Source organism: Procambarus clarkii, chromosome 8 (assembly GCF_040958095.1).
Source record: "Procambarus clarkii isolate CNS0578487 chromosome 8, FALCON_Pclarkii_2.0, whole genome shotgun sequence".
Lineage (NCBI taxonomy): Eukaryota > Metazoa > Arthropoda > Malacostraca > Decapoda > Cambaridae > Procambarus > Procambarus clarkii.
The window spans coordinates 6,759,420-6,783,541 of NC_091157.1; the positions used below are offsets into that span (position 1 = coordinate 6,759,420).

At 47.9% G+C, this 24,122-nt stretch overlaps 2 protein-coding genes across 2 annotated transcripts; one reads left to right on the forward strand and one right to left on the reverse strand.

The window, feature by feature from the left end:
- Positions 1 to 1,019: 1,019 nt before the first annotated feature.
- On the reverse strand, positions 1,020 to 3,975 carry LOC138359496 (uncharacterized). Its single transcript, XM_069318808.1, has 2 exons — positions 3,965 to 3,975; positions 1,020 to 1,545 (listed from the first exon to the last, which is right to left on the reverse strand). The coding sequence occupies exons 1-2, from the start codon at positions 3,973 to 3,975 to the stop codon at positions 1,020 to 1,022; spliced, it is 537 nt and encodes a 178-aa protein (XP_069174909.1).
- Positions 3,976 to 4,754: 779 nt separating this feature from the next.
- On the forward strand, positions 4,755 to 6,290 carry LOC123759783 (putative mediator of RNA polymerase II transcription subunit 26). Its single transcript, XM_069318814.1, has one exon. It carries the CDS (start codon positions 4,755 to 4,757, stop codon positions 6,288 to 6,290), a length of 1,536 nt encoding a protein of 511 aa, XP_069174915.1.
- Positions 6,291 to 24,122: the final 17,832 nt, after the last annotated feature.

Genomic DNA, 24,122 nt, shown 5'->3' on the forward strand with positions numbered 1-24,122 from the left:
GGCAGTGATACGCCCTGTGATGAATTATACACAGGACGTATCACTGTGTATAATTCATCGTCCGAGTATGAATGCAACACACCAGGATGAACAACCCAGCGGGTTTTCTTCCTATTGGGGAGTGTTGTACATGCTGCTATGGCGGTGTGTCCACTCGCAGGATGGGTGACGCTGCCCAATAAACTCGCCACCTGGGGGCAAAATATCATTTAAACAATAGGAAGAACATCTTCTGGGCAGTTTGATCCTATTACTTGTAACCAGATTGAAGTGTCTTGGGTGAACAGAGCTTCAAACCTCAAGATTAGCATTTGCCAACCCTTGAACTTACGTTATCTTGCTGGTGCAAAGTGGGGGAGGGGGAGGAATATTTTAAGAACAGGGTCTATATCTGACAAAAACTCAAAATGTTGTATTTAATGTACAACAAATATACCTTGTATATTTGTAGTACACTAGTAGACAGCCTTTATCTACTAGTCTACACTAGTAGACAGTAGTCTACTGGTGTAGATTACTGTCTACACCAGTAGACAGCTATATATTCAGATAGACAGCCTCTCAGGCTTGCCCCTGGTAAGTATACTGTGGTAATCCAATTGAACTAGGACCTGTGAATTAGGATGGGATTAACCAGGTGGCTCTGTGAGCTAGGATGGGATTTACCAGAGACCCTGTGAGCTAGAATGGGATTAACCAGAGACCCTGTGAGCTAGAATAGGATTAACCAGAGACCCTGTGAGCTAGGATGGTATTAAACCAGCGTCCCTGAGAATAAACCTTCTGGTAGACAATTATAAGACTCAACAAATCTAGCCCAAGGCCAGACCAGGCAGCGAGACGACCATCGAGCAATTAGGAGCACCACAGCCGCCAGAGAAACCGAACAGTGTGAGTCAGGGCGGAGGCAGAAAGGTCGTTCGAGCTGCATAATACTTTCCTATGCACCGCCCTCTCTGCTGCCTTCCCCTCCTCCAGGGGAGGGACAGCCAGGCCGGGTAGCGGGCCAGGGAGGACAGTCAGGCCGGGTAGCGGGCCAGGGAGGGCAGCCAGGCCGGGTAGCGGGCCAGGGAGGACAGCCAGGCCGGGTAGCGGGCCAGGGAGGACAGCCAGGCCGGGTAGCGGGCCAGGGAGGGCAGCCAGGCCGGGTAGCGGGCCAGGGAGGGCAGCCAGGCCGGGTAGCGGGCCAGGGAGGACAGCCAGGCCGGGTAGCGGGCCAGGGAGGGCAGCCAGGCCGGGTAGCGGGCCAGGGAGGACAGCCAGGCCGGGTAGCGGGCCAGGGAGGGCAGCCAAGCCGGGTAGCGGGCCAGGGAGGGCAGCCAGGCCGGGTAGCGGGCCAGGGAGGGCAGCCAGGCCGGGTAGCGGGCCAGGGAGGGCTGCCAGGCCGGGTAGCGGGCCAGGGAGGGCAGCCAGGCCGGGTAGCGGGCCAGGGAGGGCAGCCAGGCCGGGTAGCGGGCCAGGGAGGGCAGCCAGGCCGGGTATAGCGGGCCAGAGAGGACAGGCCGCAAGCAGTCCACTAACGGGACAGATTCTCCTGAACTTTTACTGAAGCAAAAAATCCTAAAATGTTTGGAGAAAGTTTGTGGTAAGAAGCCTGGTATAACGGTCACCTGGTATAACGGTCACCTGGTATAACGGTCACCTGGTATAACGGTCACCTGGTATAACGGTCACCTGGTATAACGGTCACCTGGTATAACGGTCACCTGGTATAACGGTCACCTCTTATAACGGCCGCCTGGTATAACGGCCACCTGGTATAACGGTCACCTGGTATAACGGCCACCTGGTATAACGGTGACCTGGTATAACGGTGACCTGGTATAACGGTCTCCTGGTATAACGGTCACCTGGTATGACGGTCACCTGGTATAACGGTCTCCTGGTATAACGATCACCTGGTATAACGGTCTCCTGGTATAACGGTCACCTGGTATAACGGTCTCCTGGTAAAACGGTCACCTGGTATAACGGTCTCCTGGTTTAACGGTCACTCGGTATAACGGTCACTCGGTATAACGGTCACCTGGTATAACGGTCTCGTGGTATAACGGTCACCTGGTATAACGGTCTCCTGTTATAACGGTCACCTGGTATAACGGTCACCTGGTATGACGGTCACCTGGTATAACGGTCACCTGGTATAACGGTCACCTGGTATAACGGTCTCCTGGTATAACGGTCACTCGGTATAGCGGTCACTCGGTATAACGGTCTCCTGGTATAACGGTCACCTGGTATGACGGTCACCTGGTATGACGGTCACCTGGTATAACGGTCTCCTGGTATAACGGTCTCCTGGTATGACGGTCACCTGGTATGACGGTCACCTGGTATAACGGTCTCCTGGTATAACGGTCTCCTGGTATAACGGTCACCTGGTATAACGGTCTCCTGGTATGACGGTCACCTGGTATGACGGTCACCTGCTATAACGGTCACCCGGTATAACGGTCACCTGTTATAACGGCCACCTGGTATAACGGTCTCCTGGTATAACGGTTACCTGGTATAACGGTCTCCTGGTATAACGGTCTCCTGGTATAACGGTTACCTGGTATAACGGTCACCTGGTATAACGGTCTCCTGGTATAACGGTTACCTGGTATAACGGTCTCCTGGTATAACGGTCTCCTGGTATAACGATCACCTGGTATAACGGTCTCCTGGTATAACTGTCACCTGGTATAACGGTCACCTGGTATAACGGAGACCTGGTATAACGGACACCTGGTATAACGGTCTCCTGGTATAACGGTCACCTGGTATAACGGTCACCTGGTATAACGGCCACCTGGTATAACGGTCACCTGGTATAATGAACACATCAGAGGTACCAGGAAAGACCCCGGTATTGAGGTCTATAAAGACCCCATTGCCCTGAGGTACCAGACAATGGATGAGATCCGAGCAAGAGTGATCCATTCAAGTTTCCATTAACAACCATCACTAACAAGCAAGTGAACAATTTGTGGTAATTGTTACTACTCCAACTGACTGTATAAATATCTTTGACTAACTCTTCCATTATACAGAATAAAGAGTGTATATTTCGAACGATGGACAGTATGGCCGGCACGAATACTGTATAATACAAATACAATCAACCATTGACTGATTGACAGTTGAGAGGCGGGACCAAAGAGACAAAGCTCAACCCCCGCAAGCACAATTAAGTGAGTACAATTAGGTGATTTAAACCATTAAAAAAATGTATCCATAAATGGCTGATTGATGATTGATAAAGATTAAGCCACCCAAGAGGTGGCACGGGCATGAATAGTCCGTAAATAAATGGCTGTACTTTCGTAATTGATGTACGGTGGATAGTATGGGTCCCGCTGGGGTAACTAATTATTTCCTCCTTTTCAATACTCGCAGTGACCGTCAGATTGTGGATTAGCACAGTTACAGCCCCGCTCCTATGCCAGGTAAGTCCACTACGGGCTCACCAAAGCCCGTGCTACTTGGAACTTTTGTTCCCAGTAGCTGAATTTATAACTACAAGTGGATTAGCACAACTGTGACGCTTTAGGGGCGCTTACTATGAAGCTGGTCACCTGGTATCACCTGATTTAAGGTTCCTTATACTGCCTGTGATCTCCCCTCCTGGTATTAGGGAAGCGTTGAATGGCCGCCATATATATAAACTGCCTCGGGTTACTTCTCCACCCACCATTTTGGTCACCACTTGGTCCGGGAGACATCTCCCGTCACGCAGGGTGCAGTTGCGCCTCCACAGATCTCCAGTATCATCTTTTGATACTGGTAATGGCTCGAAAGGGCCACCACTTACGGGCTATTCATGCCCGTGCCACCTCTTGGGTGGCTTAATCTTCATCAATCAATCAATCTTCTCCACCCACGGGAGACATCTCCCGTCACGCAGGGTGCAGTCGCACCTCCACAGTGCTCCAGTATCATCTCTTGATACTGGTAATGGCTCAAAAGGGCCACCACTTACGGGCTATTCATGCCCGTGCCATCTTTTGGGTGGCTTAATCTACATCAATCAATCACTTCTCCACCAGGTATTAACCTTGTGAACCCCGGGATGAAGAGCTGCTCACACCTGTGGACTCAACACGGTAACTAGAATTTGAATAAGAATAAATCTCTACACTTTTTTCCGTTCTATTCGGGCATGCCTAGTGTTTATTTAGGGCGAGTCAGTCCATAAAATTCAATGATCCTTCCTTAATGATTAAGGCAGCGTCTGGGATCCTCCCAGACGTAGGTTCGAACCCTCGTCACGGCCCTTGTGGCTTTGATCCTCCTCTTGGTGTGTGCGCCAGGATCGCTCTACTCATCATAACCGTTGTTGTTGTTAAAGATTTAGCTACTCAGGACGAAGTGTCCATGTAGCACGGGCTATGGTGAGCCCGCAAATCATCATAACCGCTCATCACTAATAATATACACCAGTCCACAGGTAATGAACACTACATAATAGCTTCCAGTTTGACAACGTCTTTAAGACACACTGGCATCACATCCGACTTTCATGCGCTCTTCCCCGCCCCCCGAACACTGTCATCGGCCTTATCTGGCCGCGGTGGTGGGTAGGCCTCACCTTGACTTTCTCTTAATGCTGATTACATGTTCAGGGAGATCACACCATCGACAGCGTATCCACCAGGAGTCTTAGAGGGAGAGAAACTGCCGACGTAATGACAAGAAAGTCCGTAAGCGGGAAAAAATGATGGTGTCAACTCACCCTCCCACTTTCCGCTAAACCTGAGGTGCACCGACAGATGCAGCAGCAGCAGGGGCAGGTGTTGCAACAGATGCAGCAGCAGGGGCAGGTGTTGCAACAGATGCAGGGGCAGGTGTTGCAACAGATGCAGCAGCAGCAGGGGCAGGTGTTGCAACAGATGCAGCAGCAGGGGCAGGTGTTGCAACAGATGCAGCAGCAGCAGGGGCAGGTGTTGCAACAGATGCAGCAGCAGGGGCAGGTGTTGCAACAGATGCAGCAGCAGCAGAGACAGGTGTTGCAACAGATGCAGCAGCAGCAGGGGCAGGTGTTGCAACAGATGCAGCAGCAGGGGCAGGTGTTGCAACAGATGCAGCAGCAGGGGCAGGTGTTGCAACAGATGCAGCAGCAGGGGCAGGTGTTGCAACAGATGCAGCAGCAGGGGCAGGTGTTGCAACAGATGCAGCAGCAGGGGCAGGTGTTGCAACAGATGCAGGGGCAGGTGTTGCAACAGATGCAGCAGCAGCAGGGGCAGGTGTTGCAACAGATGCAGCAGCAGGGGCAGGTGTTGCAACAGATGCAGCAGCAGCAGGGGCAGGTGTTGCAACAGATGCAGCAGCAGCAGGGGCAGGTGTTGCAACAGATGCAGCAGCAGCAGGGGCATGTGTTGCAACAGATGCAGCAGCAGCAGGGGCATGTGTTGCAACAGATGCAGCAGCAGCAGGGGCAGGTGTTGCAACAGATGCAGCAGCAGCAGGGGCAGGTGTTGCAACAGATGCAGCAGCAGGGGCAGGTGTTGCAACAGATGCAGCAGCAGGGGCAGGTGTTGCAACAGATGCAGCAGCAGCAGGGGCAGGTGTTGCAACAGATGCAGCAGCAGCAGGGGCATGTGTTGCAACAGATGCAGCAGCAGCAGGGGCAGGTGTTGCAACAGATGCAGCAGCAGCAGGGGCAGGTGTTGCAACAGATGCAGCAGCAGCAGGGGCAGGTGTTGCAACAGATGCAGCAGCAGGGGCAGGTGTTGCAACAGATGCAGCAGCAGGGGCAGGTGTTGCAACAGATGCAGCAGCAGCAGAGGCAGGTGTTGCAACAGATGCAGCAGCAGCAGGGGCAGGTGTTGCAACAGATGCAGCAGCAGCAGGGGCAGGTGTTGCAACAGATGCAGCAGCAGGGGCAGGTGTTGCAACAGATGCAGCAGCAGGGGCAGGTGTTGCAACAGATGCAGCAGCAGCAGGGGCAGGTGTTGCAACAGATGCAAGTGTTGCAACAGATGCAGCAGGGGCAGGTGTTGCAACAGATGCAGCAGCAGGGGCAGGTGTTGCAACAGATGCAGGGGGCAGGTGTTGCAACAGATGCAGCAGCAGCAGGGGCAGGTGTTGCAACAGATGCAGGTGTTGCAACAGATGCAAGTGTTGCAACAGATGCAGCAGGGGCAGGTGTTGCAACAGATGCAGCAGCAGGGGCAGGTGTTGCAACAGATGCAGCAGCAGCAGGGGCAGAAGGAGTTACCTGGAGCAGCAGGGGTGGCTTTCCTCGCCAAGGTCATACGGCCGTAGACGCAACGGAGACCAGGCTGCGATCCTGGACATGTTATTGATGTTATAGATTCAGCTACCCGGAACATAAGTTCCAAGTAGCACGGGCTATGGTGAGCCCGTAGTGGACTTACTTGGCACAGGAGCGGGGCAAGTAGCACGGGCTATGGTGAGCCCGTAGTGGACTTACCTGGCACAGGAGCGGGGCAAGTAGCACGGGCTATGGTGAGCCCGTAGTAGACTTACCTGGCACAGGAGCGGGGCAAGTAGCACGGGCTATGGTGAGCCTCTGATCCTGGACAACATTCGTCCACTTTTATAAGCTCAGGAGCCCCAGTAGTCTGGGATCACACGGTGAACACCGCGGCTGCTCCACGCCGCCTTCCCGAAGGTCTTCCTAACCATTATGAATCATATCAACCATAAAAAATAAAACGGATAACTTTGTGGAGGAATTATGGGTTTGTACAAACCAGGTGAGGAAGCCAAGAAGGAATTCAGAGTTAGATCAAAGTGAGGAACTTAGTGGTGAGTAATGAGAGGAACATGTGCAACAAATTTCTCCTGGCGGTACAGCATCGCTCCTGTGCCAGGTAAGTCCACCACGGGCTCACCATAACCCGTGCTACTGGAACTTATTGTTCTGAGCAGGTGAATCTATAACAACAACAACATCCTGGCTGAGCCACGAGCCTCAGCGATCACCTCAGCCCCCCGCCCTATGGGCTGGCCGATGGGGGTCTCCTGTGACCTCAATCCCCAAGCCCTCAGGGCTGACCAGCTGTGACCCCTGACCCTCTGCCTGTCCCCCTTGGCTCTGACCCCGACCTGATCCAATACTAACACCACACATAATCAAGGAGAGCTACAAATAGCGGCCTAAAACACTTGTAAGTGTTAGAACTTAAAGTTGAGTGAGCAGGGAGGAAAGTTATATTAAGTTGTGGGTCACAGGTGTAATGGCAGCCTCGTTTTTGCGTCGCTCTGTGCGTCAACTGCAGTCCAGGGGGCCGGATTCACGAAGCAGTTACGATGTGTAGGATTCACTTACGATCCTGCACATCTTTCCTCAATATTTAGCAGCTTTGTTTACAATTATTAAACAGTTAATGAGCCCCGAAGCACCTTCCACCTTCACGACATGCTACACTTGGACATTCTTAGCCAAGTGAACATGATGGATATGGAAAGATTCTGCCATAATACAGTCCATCATGTACAACGTTACGCAGAACAAATGTTATCAAATATACACGTATAGTCCAAAGCTTTCTTAAGACGGTGGGAGGAATCTCTTCTAGCTAACTATTAAGAAACACTAACAGCCACACGGAAGTAACTAATTAGTTGATCATCACACTAAATATTGCGCAACTCTGCTAACAAGGAGTAACCACCATAGCCCAAGAGCTGGAGCCCTGTAGGCCGGCAGTGCGTAGGCCCACTAACAAGGTCCAGGTTCAATTAAACTGTGTCCGTTAGGATATGGCACGAGCAGCAGTTGAAGTCACAGTTGTTGGCCTCTAAACTGCTCCAGTGATGACTCACATTGTGAGATGATGAACATAATGGAACTAGGCCATTGTCTACTGCCCTTATTAAGGGCTGCTGGGGCACAATGTGATGTGGAAATATATGCTTTGTGGACGGGGGTGTGGACGGGGGGGTGGACGGGGGGGGTGGAACGGATTTCAAACTCCTAACTACTGCATTGCCATTTGCCTCTCGCCAACCCCCACACACCACCCAACCTACCAGTCCAAGCTGTGTACAATATAATTATTTGTAATGAACAATTCTTGAACAAAGTGAACATGTCATAGACAGTTCACAAACTGAACACTGGACAGGGGGGGAGGGGAGGCACGATTATAGGGAAAGCCGTATCTACCGAAGTCCAATTTTACAGAACTGACGGGTCTGTCTACCTTGTAGTATTCTGGAGACAGTAGCACGGGCTCACCTTAGCCCGTGCTACTTGGAACTTTTCGTTCCAGGTAGCGAATCTTAACCAACCAGTAGACAGTATAGAGCCACAGTCACCAGGCCTGGGCCGTGGCCAGCTTGTCCTCAGTGTAAAGCTGTAACTGGCAGTTGTCTAGCTTCAAAACTCCTGCAACTGAGTATATCCAGGGGAAATATACCCAGGGAAAATATGCCCAGGGGGAAAATATGTCCAGGGGGAAAATATGCCCAGGGGGAAAAATATGTCCAGGGGGAAAATATGCCCAGGGGAAAATATGTCCAGGGGAAAATATGCCCAGGGGAAAATATGCCCAGGGGAAAATATGCCCAGAGGAAAATATGCCCAGGGGAAAATATGCCCAGGGGAAAATATGCCCAGGGGAAAATATGCCCAGGGGAAAATATGCCCAGGGGAAAATATGCCCAGGGGAAATATGCCCAGGAGAAATATGCCCAGGGGAAATATGCCCAGGAAAGAATTTGTCAGTAGAAAATGTTCAATTGGGGGGGGGGGGGTTAACTGACCTTACCATATAGGATATATGGTCGCTAGAGAGAGAGATTAAAATCCCGAGAATCGAACCCGGTATCCCCGACTGTGAGTCAAGAACGAAGCCAACTGCACTACGAGACCCTATTAATACTTCCTTACTCCTGACGTGAGATACAATTAGATGCTTAGGATGCACCGAGACGTCTCTCCAGCAACAGGACAAGTTAGGAATGATGCATTGCCTTCAAAGGCATACAAATGACTTCCTCTCAGTCTCATCTGCCTCCCTGAGACTACCAATCACAGGCATGTGTTATACACCTGCTCAGGCCTAGAAGCACACCTGCTCAGGCCTAGAAGCACACCTTCTCAGGCCTAGAAGCACACCTGCTCAGGCCTAGAAGCACACCTGCTCAGGCCTAGAAGCACACCTGCTCAGGCCTAACAGCACACCTGCTCAGGCCTAACAGCACACCTGCTCAGGCCTAACAGCACACCTGCTCAGGCCTAACAGCACTCCAAATATCTTTCTTCCTTCTACTAAAACAACAAAGAACTTCAAGATCTTAACATCCCAGGCTCATAACAGATGACACTATATTGTAGAAATAACTTAAAACTGTAATGCCAAATAAGATTAACGATTGAAAGAGTGAGAGTTGAGAGAGTTCAATGCCAAGATGTCTCTTCTTCCTCAGAAATCATGATGTCTGAAACAAGCTTCACAGTCTATACGAAAGGCACTTGGAAAATGATAGAAAGATTCGGGGAAATTAAAAAAGAATGGCAGTCATTCTGGGTTTAAAACCTTCGTTATTGACAACTTTCAAGAATGAGTTGTGCTGTGACTTATAAACTGTAAGTGAAGTAGCACTGGTCAATGTCTGCGAATGACGCAAAACTGATGAGGACTATTGATCCCAAATCTGCACAGTAAAATAATAACGTACTGGAGTGAACGACATGGAAGAAAATGCAGAATAGAACCAGTGAAGAGCAGAGGTGCCATAGGTACAATCAGAGAACACTGTATGAACATCAGAGGTCCACGGTTGTTCAACACCCTCCCAGCGAGCATCAGAAATATTGCAGGAACAACCGTGGACATCTTCAAGAGGAAACTAGATTGTTTCCTTCAAGGAGTGCCGGACCAACCGGGCTGTGGTGGGTATGTGGGCCTGCGGGCCGCTCCAAGCAACAACCTGGTGGACCAAACTCTCACAAGTCAAGCCTGGCCTCGGGCCTGGCTTAGGGAGTAGAAGAACTCCCAGAACCCCATCAACCAGGTATCAACTGTACGAGCCGAGGACGACTGAAGAGGTTTAGAGGAAGATCTTGACAAACTCCAGGAGTGGGCAATCAAATGGTTGTTAGAATTCAACGCCAGGAAGTGTAAGATAATGAAAATGAGAAAGGCAGAAATGAGACCGGGTGTCGTCTTCACTGCAAGGAACAAGCAACTACAGGAATCTGAACGAGAAAGAGATTTGTTAAGGGATATAGTTGCAACATTAACACTGCAGGAACACAAACATGGCAACATCATTACCTTACCTTGAGGGTTACCTTGAGGTGATTTCGGGGCTTAGCGACCCCGCGGCCCGGTCGTCGACCAGGCCTCCTCCCCCAGGAAGCAGCCCGTGACAGCTGACTAACACCCAGGAACCTATTTTACTGCTAGGTAACAGGGGCATAGGGTGAATGAAACTCTGCCCACTGTTTCTCGCCGGCGCCTGGGATCGAACCCAGGACCACGGGATCATAAGTCCAGCGTGCTGTCCGCTCGGCCGACCGGCTCCAAAACTGGGGAGATGGAAGGGGGAAGAGCCGGGAAGGTTTCGATCCCAAAAACCACCTCAAGGCGAGGAGTTCTGTACAGGTGGGCAACAGGTGGAATGTACTGAAGGAAGTTGTGAAAACCACCTCCAGCCACACCTTTAAGACCATAGTCGACAGTCAGAACGATAGAAATAGATCAATTATAACACAACCAACATCAGTAGGCGAGGCAAATGGAGATAGACCTCCCTCTCCCCATAGACTTATTTGGTAAGTACTGATATACAAGTATGTCTGATGCCAGTAGGCCACATGTGTCCCCAGCCGGCTAAATGTGTCCCCAGTCGGCCACACGTGTCTCCAGCCGGTCACACGTGTCTCCAGCCGGCCACACGTGTCCCCAGCCGGCCACACGTGTCCCCAGCCGGCCACACGTGTCCCCAGCCGGCCACACGTGTCTCCAGCCGGTCACACGTGTCCAGGAAGTGTCCGGTCAGGACGCCAAGGTCGAGTCATAAGTGTGTGGCCTGTGACAAGAGAGAGGCAGCCATTGTGGTTCAGGGATGCTCGCCCACTCTCTCTCCTTCAGTCTTTCCTGCGCCTCCTCTCTCTTTCACTGCCAGTCTGGCTCTGTAGGTACGAGGTAACTGGTCGTGGTAGTGAGGTCACTGGTCGTGGTAGTGAGGTCACTGGTCGTGGTAGTGAGGTCACTGGTCGTGGTAGTGAGGTCACTGGTCGTGGTAGTGAGGTCACTGGTCGTGGTAGTGAGGTCACTGGTCGTGGTAGTGAGGTCACTGGTTGTGGTAGTGAGGTCACTGGTTGTGGTAGTGAGGTCACTGGTCGTGGTAGTGAGGTCACTGGTCGTGGTAGTGAGGTCACTGGTCGTGGTAGTGAGGTAACTGGTCGTGGTAGTGAGGTAACTGGTCGTGGTAGTGAGGTAACTGGTCGTGGTAGTGAGGTCACTGGTCGTGGTAGTGAGGTCACTGGTCGTGGTAGTGAGGTCACTGGTCGTGGTAGTGAGGTAACTGGTCGTGGTAGTGAGGTAACTGGTCGTGGTGGTAGTGAGGTAACTGGCCGTGGTGGTAGTGAGGTAACTGGTCGTGGTAGTGAGGTAACTGGTCGTGGTAGTGAGGTAACTGGCCGTGGTGGTAGTGAGGTAACTGGTCGTGGTAGTGAGGTAACTGGCCGTGGTGGTAGTGAGGTAACTGGTCGTGGTAGTGAGGTAACTGGCCGTGGTGGTAGTGAGGTAACTGGCCGTGGTGGTAGTGAGGTAACTGGTCGTGGTAGTGAGGTAACTGGTCGTGGTAGTGAGGTAACTGGTCGTGGTAGTGAGGTAACTGGTCGTGGTAGTGAGGTAACTGGTCGTGGTAGTGAGGTAACTGGTCGTGGTGGTAGTGAGGCCTCAAGTGAAGAAGAAATAAATAAAAAAATATATTTTTTTAAATACTTTTTTCTAGAAAATATATCACAAGAAAAATAAAAAGAATTCGTGCCAAAAATCGATCTCTATCTTTGTAACATTCAATTATTATATTATATATATATATATATATATATATATATATATATATATATATATATTATATATATATATATATATATATATATATATATATATATATATATATATATATATGCGGAAAATCCACAGAGAAATATGAAAGGAAGTGAACGTTTCGGCCTGTTAAAGCCTTTGTCAACACAAGACTGATCAGTCTGGTGTTGACAAAGGCTTTAACAGGCCGAAACGTTCACTTCCTTTCATATTTCTCTGTGGATTTTCCGCATATATATATATGCGGAAAGAATGAAGAAGGCCATATCAGCCACTCTTAATATATAAAATCAACGTCTTAAAAGATAATAAATAAATAAATAAATAGGAGCTGCCTCGTATGGGTCAATAGGTCTTCTGCAGTTACCTTTATCCTTATGTTCTTATGTATAACTCAATTTTAATATAATCAGCAGTTAAAATGCTTTTACAAAGCACATGCTTATCCAGAATTAACTTATCCACGAGTAGGAAACCTATACACAAATGTATAACCTGTTTCGTGAACAATATCCAAAGGTAGGAAGGAAAGTAGTGGGAAAGTGATGGGTTGAAACCTATCACTTTCACACATGTGTTCCTTCTGGGACACATGTGTGACAGATGTAGGAAGTGAACACACCTGGTGGGTGTGTAGGTCTGGGTGATTCCTAACCTCCCCACACCAGCAGCTTAACACTAACTAGTGTTGTTGTCTAGTTCACCCTGCACCCTTAACCCAGTAAGGTCTAGTTCACCTGCACCCTTAACCCAGTAAGGTCTAGTTCACCTGCACCCTTAACCCAGTAAGGTCTAGTTCACCTGCACCCTTAACCCAGTAAGGTCTAGTTCACCCTGCACCCTTAACCCAGTAAGGTCTAGTTCACCTGCACCCTTAACCCAGTAAGGTCTAGTTCACCTGCACCCTTAACCCAGTAAGGTCTAGTTCACCCTGCACCCTTAACCCAGTAAGGTCTAGTTCACCCTGCACCCTTAACCCAGTAAGGTCTAGTTCACCCTGCACCCTTAACCCAGTAAGGTCTAGTTCACCCTGCACCCTTAACCCAGTAAGGTCTAGTTCACCCTGCACCCTTAACCCAGTAAGGTCTAGTTCACATACATAACAACACCAATAGCTTTTTCCAGTAAATCATCAGCCAATCAGGCCATCCCTTACATGTGCCGCCATCGTCAGCCATTCAGGACAGCCTTTTAATGTGCTGTCATCGTCAGCCAATCAGGACAGCCTTTAAGTGTGCCGTCACCGTTAGCCAATTAATACTGGCCTGGTAAATCAGAGGCCAATCAGTACAGATCGTCCATAAGAGTCAGAATGTTCCAACCCCTCAATAACTACGAACCACTTAGTTTGATGAAAGGGAGCAGTAGAGCAACAGAAGTACACTTACATCGCATCAGGCTTGGATACCCATGTGCATGGGAAATAGGCTTACAGGTTCCGGAAGATGAGAGGAAATGTCAGCACTGTGGAGAAATGCCCGACAGACCACTGGAACAATATCAACACAGTGCACAGTTACAGCCACAACAGACCACTGGAACATTATCTAACACAGTGCACAGTTACAAACCCATTAAGATTTCAACTTAAATTCAACAGAGCAGAAGAAGTTGTTAAACACATATGGCAAAATCTTCCGGAAGCGACCATACGAGTCATAAATATTCATACTCCGTCCAAGTAAAACAGAAACAAGCAACACTTAGTGGGCCAGCCAGAGGTTTAGGGCCCGCGCTGGAATATCCCTGCAAAACTCAATGCAAGTGTTCACGGAGCGGCTAAGCCTACTCAGCCACCGACGTCTTGTTCATGTACCCAAAATGTTCGTAGCTGACCTTAAGAGAGTTTGTCAGTCGACGTTTCGTTCACATTCGTTCAACAACCCGTTCTCTCAAGCATATTACATGACATCGACCGATCCGTTAATAACTGTATTAATATCCTTTAAAGCATCGTAATATGTAGAACAGCCTCGTTAGGTTGGGTGGGTTGTTTGGGGTCGTTCGTTTCTGATTAGGCAAAATAGTTGAATTTTTTACGAAGTGGCAAATCGGGCTGCATATTGCACGCATTAAATTAGCCAATTAACTCATCAATTACATAGTTAACGAGGTCTAGGAGCCAATCAGAGCTCATCTTCCATGACCCATGGATGGGGTCCTGTGGCACAGGGGTCTATGTCCTCGACCTTGCATTCCAGAGTCGCAGATTCGATCCCCAGGCGGCACAGGAATAGCTGGGCACGTTTCCTTTCACCTAATGCTGCTGTTCACCTGGCAGTAAATAGGAACCCGGAGCTAGGCAACTGTTGTGGTTGGCATCCTTGTATCTGTCTGTTGTTGGCCTAGAGGGACTGATCTCGATAAATCTCAGTGAAGGCTTCCTGTCCCCGTCAATGTGAATTATTCCTCAGTTACAGCTCTAATAGCTTCCCCTGGAACATGAACTCACAATCAGTTTTCCCACCAGGTCCTCAATTACTGCTGGGTGAACAGGGGCGAACAATTATGAACTGTTCCCAGTCAATCCTCTCCGGGTTTTTCGCCACGGAGTTAATAAGTGTGTTGACCAGACCACACACTAGAAGGTGAAGGGACGACGACGTTTCGGTACGTCCTGGACCATTCTCAATCGACTTGAGAATGGTCCAGGACGGACCGAAACGTCGTCGTCCCTTCACCTTCTAGTGTGTGGTCTGGTCAACATAATTTAGCCACGTTATTGTGACTCCTCGCCTGCTAATAAGTGTGCTTTATCAAATAAAACATTCTTAATTAGACGTTGATGCTTCTTAAGGAATTTACCGCCCTAAGGCAACTTAGACTCTGACTCTTGCAAGTAATTTAGTTACACAGGACCTAACTCACTACCTGCTATGTCTGCTCTTGTAGGTAACCTGGTGACTCTTGCTGCCCTCGAAGGGGGGTAGGTGACTCTTGCCGGTCCCGTCAAGAGTCGAGGCAACCGACCCTGCCTTCTGCCCACCCTCTTAACTCTTGCCCTCCACCCCCACCTTTGGGCAGAGAGCGTGCCAGTCTTCAAGAGTCAGAACTACAGCGTCGCCAGATAATGTCAAGCGAGCAATAAATATTAATGCGTTCCTTGGTTTTTATCGCAAGAGCAATAACATTAGTTTATCGAGACTCCGTACACCAGACGAAAATACCTTGACCTTTTTAAGACCACCATTGGACCTCGGCAGCGCCGTTAACAGGAGGGGTGCTTAAGGGTGCGTTCTGTTAGGCAACGGTCCTGCTTCCGTTACAGTGTTTGTGAATGGCGGGGCCACCTTGGCACAGTATCAAGGCCCACCCATCCTGACACACACACACACACACACACACACACACACACACACACACACACACACACACACACACACACACACACACACACACACACACACACACTAAATCCTACCAAACAAAAGCTACTACACAGTCACATCAGGAGGAAGACAACAGTGAAGGAACAGGTGATGAAACTTAGGGTGGGCGAGGACAGGTACACAGAGAATGACAAAGAGGTGTGTGAAGAACTCAACAAAAGGTTCCAGGAGGTCTTTACAATAGAACAGGGAGAAGTCACGGCGCTAGGAGAGGTGGCAGCAAACCAGGTGACCTTGGAAAGGTTCGAAATTACAAGAGATGAGGTCAAGAAGCACCTATTGGAGCTGGATGTGAGAAAAGCTGTTGGGCCGGATGGAATCTCACCATGGGTATTGAAAGAGTGTGCAGGAGCACTTTGCTTGCCACTCTCCATAGTGTATAGTAGGTCACTGGAAACAGGAGACCTACCAGAAGTATGGAAGACTGCTAATGTAGTACCAATATTTAAAAAGGGTGACAGACAAGAGGCACTGAACTCCGCTGCTCAACTGTTGTTCCATCCTGAATCTCCATGGCTATTTGTATCCAAGACGAATTCTTGCTATTACTAATTCTCCCCCGCGACCACCTCCTCTTCGTCCATAATGATTGGGATTGCCAGCAGCGACCACACTGTACCATCGTACAGATTCGCTGATTTGTTCTTCTATCCTCAGTTACCTTGTCACGATTATGTTGCCTGATAATACCCTTAAATTGTTTAAGAGTTTTGGGTATGAAGCATTCAATATCGTCTCCTTCAGCGCCTTCAGCAGCCAGCACATCTGCTCGTTCATTTCCACAGATTCCAACATAGGATCAACAAGAATTTGACGACTCTTCCCTGATTGACTAGTATCCTCACAGCTCTTTTGATTTCAGCGACTATCCCAAGATTTTCTACCCGATTTTTACTAAGACTTTGTAATGCTGCTTATGAATCAGTGCAGATCATTGCACCGTTAGTGTTTCTTTCAAGGAATCTTAACGCAATAACAATGACAGTTAGCTGTGCTTAGAAGACAACAGTACTAGGATTAAGGAGCTGCCTGAGCGTTCGTCGTGTCCTCTGTATGTTGGTACTGGACGTTATAATCCACTCCTGGTGGCATATCCTGGCATTATATCCTGGTCGTATATGCTGGCCTTATATCCTGGCCTTATATCCTGGCCTTATATCCTGGCCTTATATCCTGGCCTTATATCCTGGTCGTACATCCTGGCCCTCACTGTAAACACACTTCCCAAACCATACGTCCCACCAATGAGATCAGAGTCTCTGAGCACAACTATAACCAAACGTTAGCATTACTTTTTACTTGCAACAAAAACATCAATGTCCATGTCTTAGATACACAATGAAAACAAAAAAAGCATCAATTTATTTACAGGCACCAGCGCAGTGTGGTCTTAGAGGCCGCCAACTACGTGTGTGTGTCCGGGCCCTGTGTTTAACAACTCATCCTCCAGGAGTGTGGTCTTAGAGGCCGCCAACTACGTGTGTGTGTCCGGGCCCTGTGTTTAACAACTCATCCTCCAGGAGTGTGGTCTTAGAGGCCGCCAACTACGTGTGTGTGTCCGGGCCCTGTGTTTAACAACTCATCCTCCAGGAGTGTGGTCTTAGAGGCCGCCAACTACGTGTGTGTGTCCGGGCCCTGTGTTTAACAACTCATCCTCCAGGAGTGTGGTCTTAGAGGCCGCCAACTACGTGTGTGTGTCCGGGCCCTGTGTTTAACAACTCATCCTCCAGGAGTGTGGTCTTAGAGGCCGCCAACTACGTGTGTGTGTCCGGGCCCTGTGTTTAATAACTCATCCTCCAGGAGTGTGGTCTTAGAGGCCGCCAACTACGTGTGTGTGTCCGGGCCCTGTGTTTAACAACTCATCCTCCAGGAGTGATGGTACATATATACACCAACTAATATATGGCGACGAGAAAATGTGTAAAGATGCCAAATTTCCTAACAGATGATTTTGATTTTTGTGGATTAAGAAATGTCTTGGCAGCGACAGACTGGAGAGACCTAAGATGGGAGGTGGGCTGTTCTTGAGCCTGGTGGTGAGGTAAAGTGACGTGTAAATTTCAATTATATCTTAAGAATATTTAAGAATATTTGAAAATATTCTTAGCAGATTACGAGCTATTCATGCCCATGCCACCTCTTGGGTGGCTAAATCCTCATCAATCATCTTAACAGAACCTAACGGAACGTAATGTACCTTATATATTGACTAGATCACATAGCAATGACCCCCAAATGGACAACTACGGGGTCTGAAGTGCCTTATAAGTGATTGATTGATTGATGAAGATTAAGCCACCCAAAAGGTGACACGGGCATGAATAGCCCGTAATTGGTGGCCCTTTTGAGCCATTACCAGTATCAAGAGCTGATACTGGAGATCTGTGGAGGTGCGACTGCACCCTGCGTGACGGGAGATGTCTCCCGTGTGCCTTATAGGTAAAATGAAAGCTTCGTACAAAAGGATTAAGAATTAACAGATTTAGATTTAGCTGTTTTATTCAGGTAAAGGTACATCCATTGAGTTACATAATGATGGATTTAAAGATAGAGATAGCAAATTAATCAAGAATAACAATTTCTCAAGTTAGTTATACATGTTAAAAAAAAGAACTAAGGAAAGCAAAGACAATTCCTAAAGATTTTTAATCATATCAAAGATTATGGAAAACTGGGGAATTTAAAGCCGAGACAACTGATAATGACAAAGAAATGTATTTAAAATATTTTGTCTGCATTTTCTTGAGAAAAACTTAACATTATGCCTTCTGCTGAACAAATTTATATTGGCGATGAAGCGGAGAGGCTGACCAGTTTAGTGTTACTTGGGAGGAAATCATTAAACAAATAGACAAGTTGAAGCACAAGTCTCCAGGACCACAATAAGTATTTGCCGAGGTTCTTCAGGAATGTAAAGAGCCTAGTGGGCCTCGTCTTGCATATGTAACACATTATTAGTCGAGTACACTACTGCATAAAGTTAAGGGACGCTATACACTTGGAAACCTCCCTCCAGAGCACTTGGAAACCTCCCACCAGAACACGTGGAAACCTCCCCTCAGAACACGTGGAAACCTCCCTTCAGAACACGTGGAAACCTCCCACCAGAACACGTGGAAACCTCCCCTCAGAACACGTGGAAACCTCCCTTCAGAACACGTGGAAACCTCCCTCCAGAACACGTGGAAACCTCCCTCCAAAACACGTGGAAACTTCCCTCCAGAACACGTGGAAACCTCCCTTCAGAACACGTGGAAACCTCCCTCCAGAACACGTGGAAACCTCCCTCCAGAACACGTGGAAACCTCCCTCCAGAACACGTGGAAACCTCCCTCCAGAACACGTGGAAACCTCCCTCCAGAACACGTGGAAACCTCCCTCCAGAACACGTGGAAACCTCCCTCCAGAACACGTGGAAACCTCCCTCCAGAACACGTGGAAACCTCCCCAACGTGTCTTTTCCATTGTACCTGGAAAAGGTTCCAGGGAGTTCTACTCCCCAAGCCCGGCCCGAGGCCAGGCTTGACTTGTGAGAGTTTCGTCTACCAGGCTCTCACAAGGCAAGCTCTCACAAGTCAAGCTCTCACGAGTCAAGCTCTCACAAGTCAAGTTCTCACAAGTCAAGCTCTCACACATCAAGCTCTCACAAGTCAAGCTCTCACACGTCAAGCTCTCACAAGTCAAGCTCTCACAAGGCAAGCTCTCACAAGTCAAGCTCTCACAAGTCAAGCTCTCACAAGGCGAGCTCTCACAAGTCAAGCTCTCACAAGTCAAGCTCTCACAAGTCAAGCTCTCACAAGGCGAACTCTCACAAGGCGAACTCTCACAAGTCAAGCTCTCACAAGTCAAGCTCTCACAAGTCAAGCTCTCACAAGTCAAGCTCTCACAAGTCAAGCTCTCACAAGTCCCTCCTCTTTCTGGTTTTCCAAAAAGGAACGTATTTCAGACAGACTTTATATGCTTGGGCCGTCAGTGGTTCGATTCCTTCCGTGGGATCTGTACTACTTAGAACACTTTCCCATTGAATGTTCGTGAGATCCACCGTTGAATTTGTTGTTCATTACTGTATGTTTCCTGCTACAGGTGTCACTGTCGTATCCGAACGGTTGAAGGGCTGCGGTGATCTTAAAGAACATATTAATGGAACCCAAGACCGACACACAGCATTCGGGTCTCTAAATCGGATAATTATAGCATTGCCGCAGCAACTCAGCATCAAGGAGACCAAATGCTAGTGTGTGTGTGTGTGTGTGTGTGTGTGTGTGTGTGTGTGTGTGTGTGTGTGTGTGTGTGTGTGTGTGTGTGTGTGTGTGTGTGTGTGTGTGTGCGCGTGTGCGTGTGCGTGTGCATGTGCGTGTGTGTGTGTGTGTGTGTGCGTGTATTACAAGGCCACCAGGTGGGAGCCACATTATATCCATAAGTATCTATGGATATCTGTCCATATCCATGTAACTGTCTATAACTCTTCGTATTGTCGTCCTCCCTGCCTGAACCATCAGTCAATACGTCAGCGGCGAGGTGTGGGCACTCGGTACTACCTTGTGGGTGCCAGAGGGCCACCATGCCTGGCACTGACACACAAGTGACCAGTCGGGGAAGTTTCAACGCCCACGCTAACCCACTTTGAGAAACAATACCCGGCTGTAAGATTTGCGAACTTCACTGTTTTATTAGTTCAAACAATTAAGACGTACAGAGCGAGAGAGAGAGAGAGAGAGAGAGAGAGAGAGAGAGAGAGAGAGAGAGAGAGAGAGAGAGAGAGAGAGAGAGAGAGAGAGAGAGAGAGAGAGAGAGAGGTTATGGGTAAAAGCAAGCCTAATAGCTTCTTCCATGGCTTGTATGTACCTACTAATTAATACCTAACATGTTGTAATGAATATTGTATGATAATAATAATAATATTATTTATATTATTATTTATATTATTATTACCAGTATCCTCATTAATAAATTAACGATTCAGTCTTCCTAATGTTTATAATATTATCAAGGTATAAACATTATTGGTAAATGTAGAATCTACAGAACATTAGTTCCTGTTAGTAATGTATTTTATACAATACTGAACGTATTATACATTACCATCTGCACTGTAATCCAGCACATTGGTCCAGGTGAGGTTAGGTAAGGGTTTAGTCTTTATTACTTTGTGTGTGAGTCCACATATTATATTACATGGGTTAAACGACTTCAAACTATAAACAATTTGAATGCGGCAAATATTAAATAAAGTTTGGTAAGACTTAATAAAGTTCCAGTTCAAGTCTTCTGTATTTAATTTACCAGCAATAATTAAATACGTAGGCCTCTAATTACTAAAATACTTTACAGCTTTAAATATGGTAAACTAATTATATTTGCAGAAAATATTAGTGAGCGTGAGTAGCAGTGCCTGGCTTGGATAGGACCCAGGTGAGGTCTGATTCGCAGTGCCTGGCTTGCATGGCACCCAGGTGAGGTCTGAGGGGCAGTGCCTGGCTTGGATAGGACCCAGGTGAGGTCTGAGTGGCAGTGCTTGGCTTGTATGGCACCCAGGTGAGGTCTGAGTAGCAGTGCTTGGCTTGTATGGCACCCAGGTGAGGTCTGAGGGGCAGTGCCTGGCTTGGATAGGACCCAGGTGAGGTCTGAGTGGCAGTGCTTGGCTTGTATGGCACCCAGGTGAGGTCTGAGTGGCAGTGCTTGGTTTGTATGGCACCCAGGTGAGGTCTGAGTGGCAGTGCCTGGCTTGTATGGCACCCAGGTGAGGTCTGAGTGGCAGTGCTTGGCTTGTATGGCACCCAGGTGAGGTCTGAGTGGCAGTGCTTGGCTTGTATGGCACCCAGGTGAGGTCTGAGTGGCAGTGCCTGGCTTGTATGGCACCCAGGTGAGGTCTGAGTGGCAGTGCTTGGCTTGTATGGCACCCAGGTGAGGTCTGAGTGGCAGTGCTTGGCTTGTATGGCACCCAGGTGAGGTCTGAGTGGCAGTGCCTGGCTTGTATGGCACCCAGGTGAGGTCTGAGTGGCAGTGCCTGGATTGGATAGGACCCAGGTGAGATCTGAGTGGCAGTGTCTGGCTTGTATGGCACCCAGGTGAGATCTGAGTGGCAGTGTCTGGCTTGTATGGCACCCAGGTGAGGTCTGAGTGGCCCTCGCTCGCAGAGTGCCAGCAGCCCTGACCAGTGACATACAAGGAGAGATTGGTCACTCGGCGCTCACCTCTGTAACTCGTGCCCCTTGTCAGGGTATCAGGGACACACCTCTAGTCTGAAGGTGGCCTTTTATGTGGGTCATTTTAAACAGCCGGTCGTGAAAGTATCGATATATTATAACTATACATTCCTAAAGTATTTATAGTGTTTTATTGTACACATTAAATACATATTATATATCTAATACATTACACACACACACTCACCAGTTGATTGACTGCTGAGAGGCGGGACCAAAGAGCCAGAGCTTAATCCCCGCAAGCACAACTAGGTGAGTCTCTCTCTCTCTCTCTCTCTCTCTCTCTCTCTCTCTCTCTCTCTCTCTCTCTCTCTCTCTCTCTCTCTCTCTCTCTCTCTCTCTCTCTCTCTCTCTCTCATATATAAAAATATAATTGTCTACCACAGGTGTGTGAGTGGTAGCCTGGGCTGAGAAAGAAGCCTGGGCTGAGAAAGAAGCCTGGGCTGAGAAAGAAGCCTGGGCTGAGAAAGAAGCCTGGGCTGAGAAAGAAGCCTGGGCTGAGAAAGAAGCCTGGGCTGAGAAAGAAGCCTGGGCTGAGAAAGAAGCCTGGGCTGAGAAAGAAGCCTGGGCTGAGAAAGAAGCCTGGGCTGAGAAAGAAGCCTGGGCTGAGAAACCCCTCGAAGCTGTTGGAGGATCGTATGTTTTATTCAACTACGGACCAATTGCGGATACCAAGAAATTACTGTTAATTTTCCCGAGGCCAGTAAATAATAGTGTATATTACTATAAGACAAAATTATTTGTGAAAAGTTAGTTTTCACAAATATTTAATTGTGTAGCCGGTGTGACATGTCAACAAATCGTCGTGGGGGTCGGAATGTGACCCTGCCACGCTGTTCTCGTTTGAATACTGGTGACTCCCGACTCCCCTATGTTCATCCCGTACCCTAGACCATTCCCTTCTGTCAATTGGGTGAAGCTAGCCTCTGGGGACTCTGAGGAGGCCTCTGGCCTCCAACTCTGGACAGATGGACAAAAACAGGCACACTCTCTCTTATACTTATAGATATGTATAAATATAAAACGCATGTTTGTGTATTTTTATATAAGGGTAAAAATTTATTCTCATATTCCCTCAAGAGTCTGTATATGCAACCAATGACCGCGTTTAGGCGGTGTGACGTCACTCAAGGACATCTTACAAGGCAGCTTCAAGACGGCGAATTAGTGTTGAGTGATTCATGATGCAGGGAGAATATTACGAGTCAGAGTTCGAGCACCAATATGGCTGTGCAGCGCATTGCATCACCCGAGACTTTCGCCCCTTTAAGAGGCAGGTATACCTCTATCCCCCTACAACAGGTCCCTAACTGGTCCCCTAACCTGACTCCTAGTGAAGGAAGCACGTGTCAGGAGCCCCTTCAACAAGTCATGACAGTCGCGTTGTACATATTTCAACCATATTTGATCTGGTGGTTATCTTAAGATAACTTAAGGTAACCTAAGATAATCTTAAGATAACTTAAGATAACCTAAGATAATCTTAGGATAACTTAAGATAACCTAAGATAATCTTAAGATAACTTAAGATTACCTAAGATAATCTTAAGATAACTTAAGATAACCTAAGATAATCTTAAGATAACTTAAGATTACCTAAGATAATCTTAAGATAACTTAAGATAATCTTAAGATAACTTAAGATTACCTAAGATAATCTTAATATAACTTAAGATAACCACCTGCTCACTGATGCGATCACACCAGTATATCTGACAAAATTATATAATTACAATAATCCCAATTACTCAAGTAGATAATCGATAGATTATGCGTAACACGATTTTTGTTCTTAGATAGGAATTGATATTTCCTAATAGCTTATGTATAACAGTATATATAATAGTATATAAAATGGCTATTGTGCCCCTTAAACTTTTGTTTTTTGACCATGATAATTACAGTTTGACATTTTCCTATTTTCAGTGAGCAAACGAACCAATTTGCATATTTTCGTAATCACTGGTGTCCCTGTCGTCCCAGAGGCAAAGACAGTAAAGAAACTTGGTAAAAAAAACGCCTTGGCGACCCCATAAGGAATGCCACCATCTTGAAGTCTCCGATGATGACCCGGCTGTCGTACTGATCACACTGCAAAGTCTTCATGCTGTTGTTTTGACCTTGAGAGGCATTAGGGGCATTAGATTAGGGCAAGAGACTAGGGGGAAGAGATTAGGGGAAGAGATTAGGGGAAGAGACTAGGGGAAGAGACTAAGGGAAGAGACTAGTACTTGTTCTCCCATTATGGAGTTATTCCATGTTTCCTCACCACTAAAATGATCTAAAATGTTCAAGAAAATCGCTGTCAAAACGTCACGGCTCTGGGGCCCGGATTCACGAAGCAGTTACGCAAGCACTTACGAACCTGTACATCTTTTCTCAATCTTTGGCGGCTTTGTTTACAATTATTGAACAGTTAATGAGCTCGGAAGCACCAGGAGGCTGTTTATAACAATAACAACAGTTGATTGGCAAGTTTTCACGCTTGTAAACTATTTAATAAATGT

Excerpts from the sequence above, each read along its gene's own strand:
- LOC123759783 (XM_069318814.1), top strand. The coding sequence starts at position 4,755 with ATGCAGCAGCAGCAGGGGCAGGTGTTGCAACAGATGCAGCAGCAGGGG.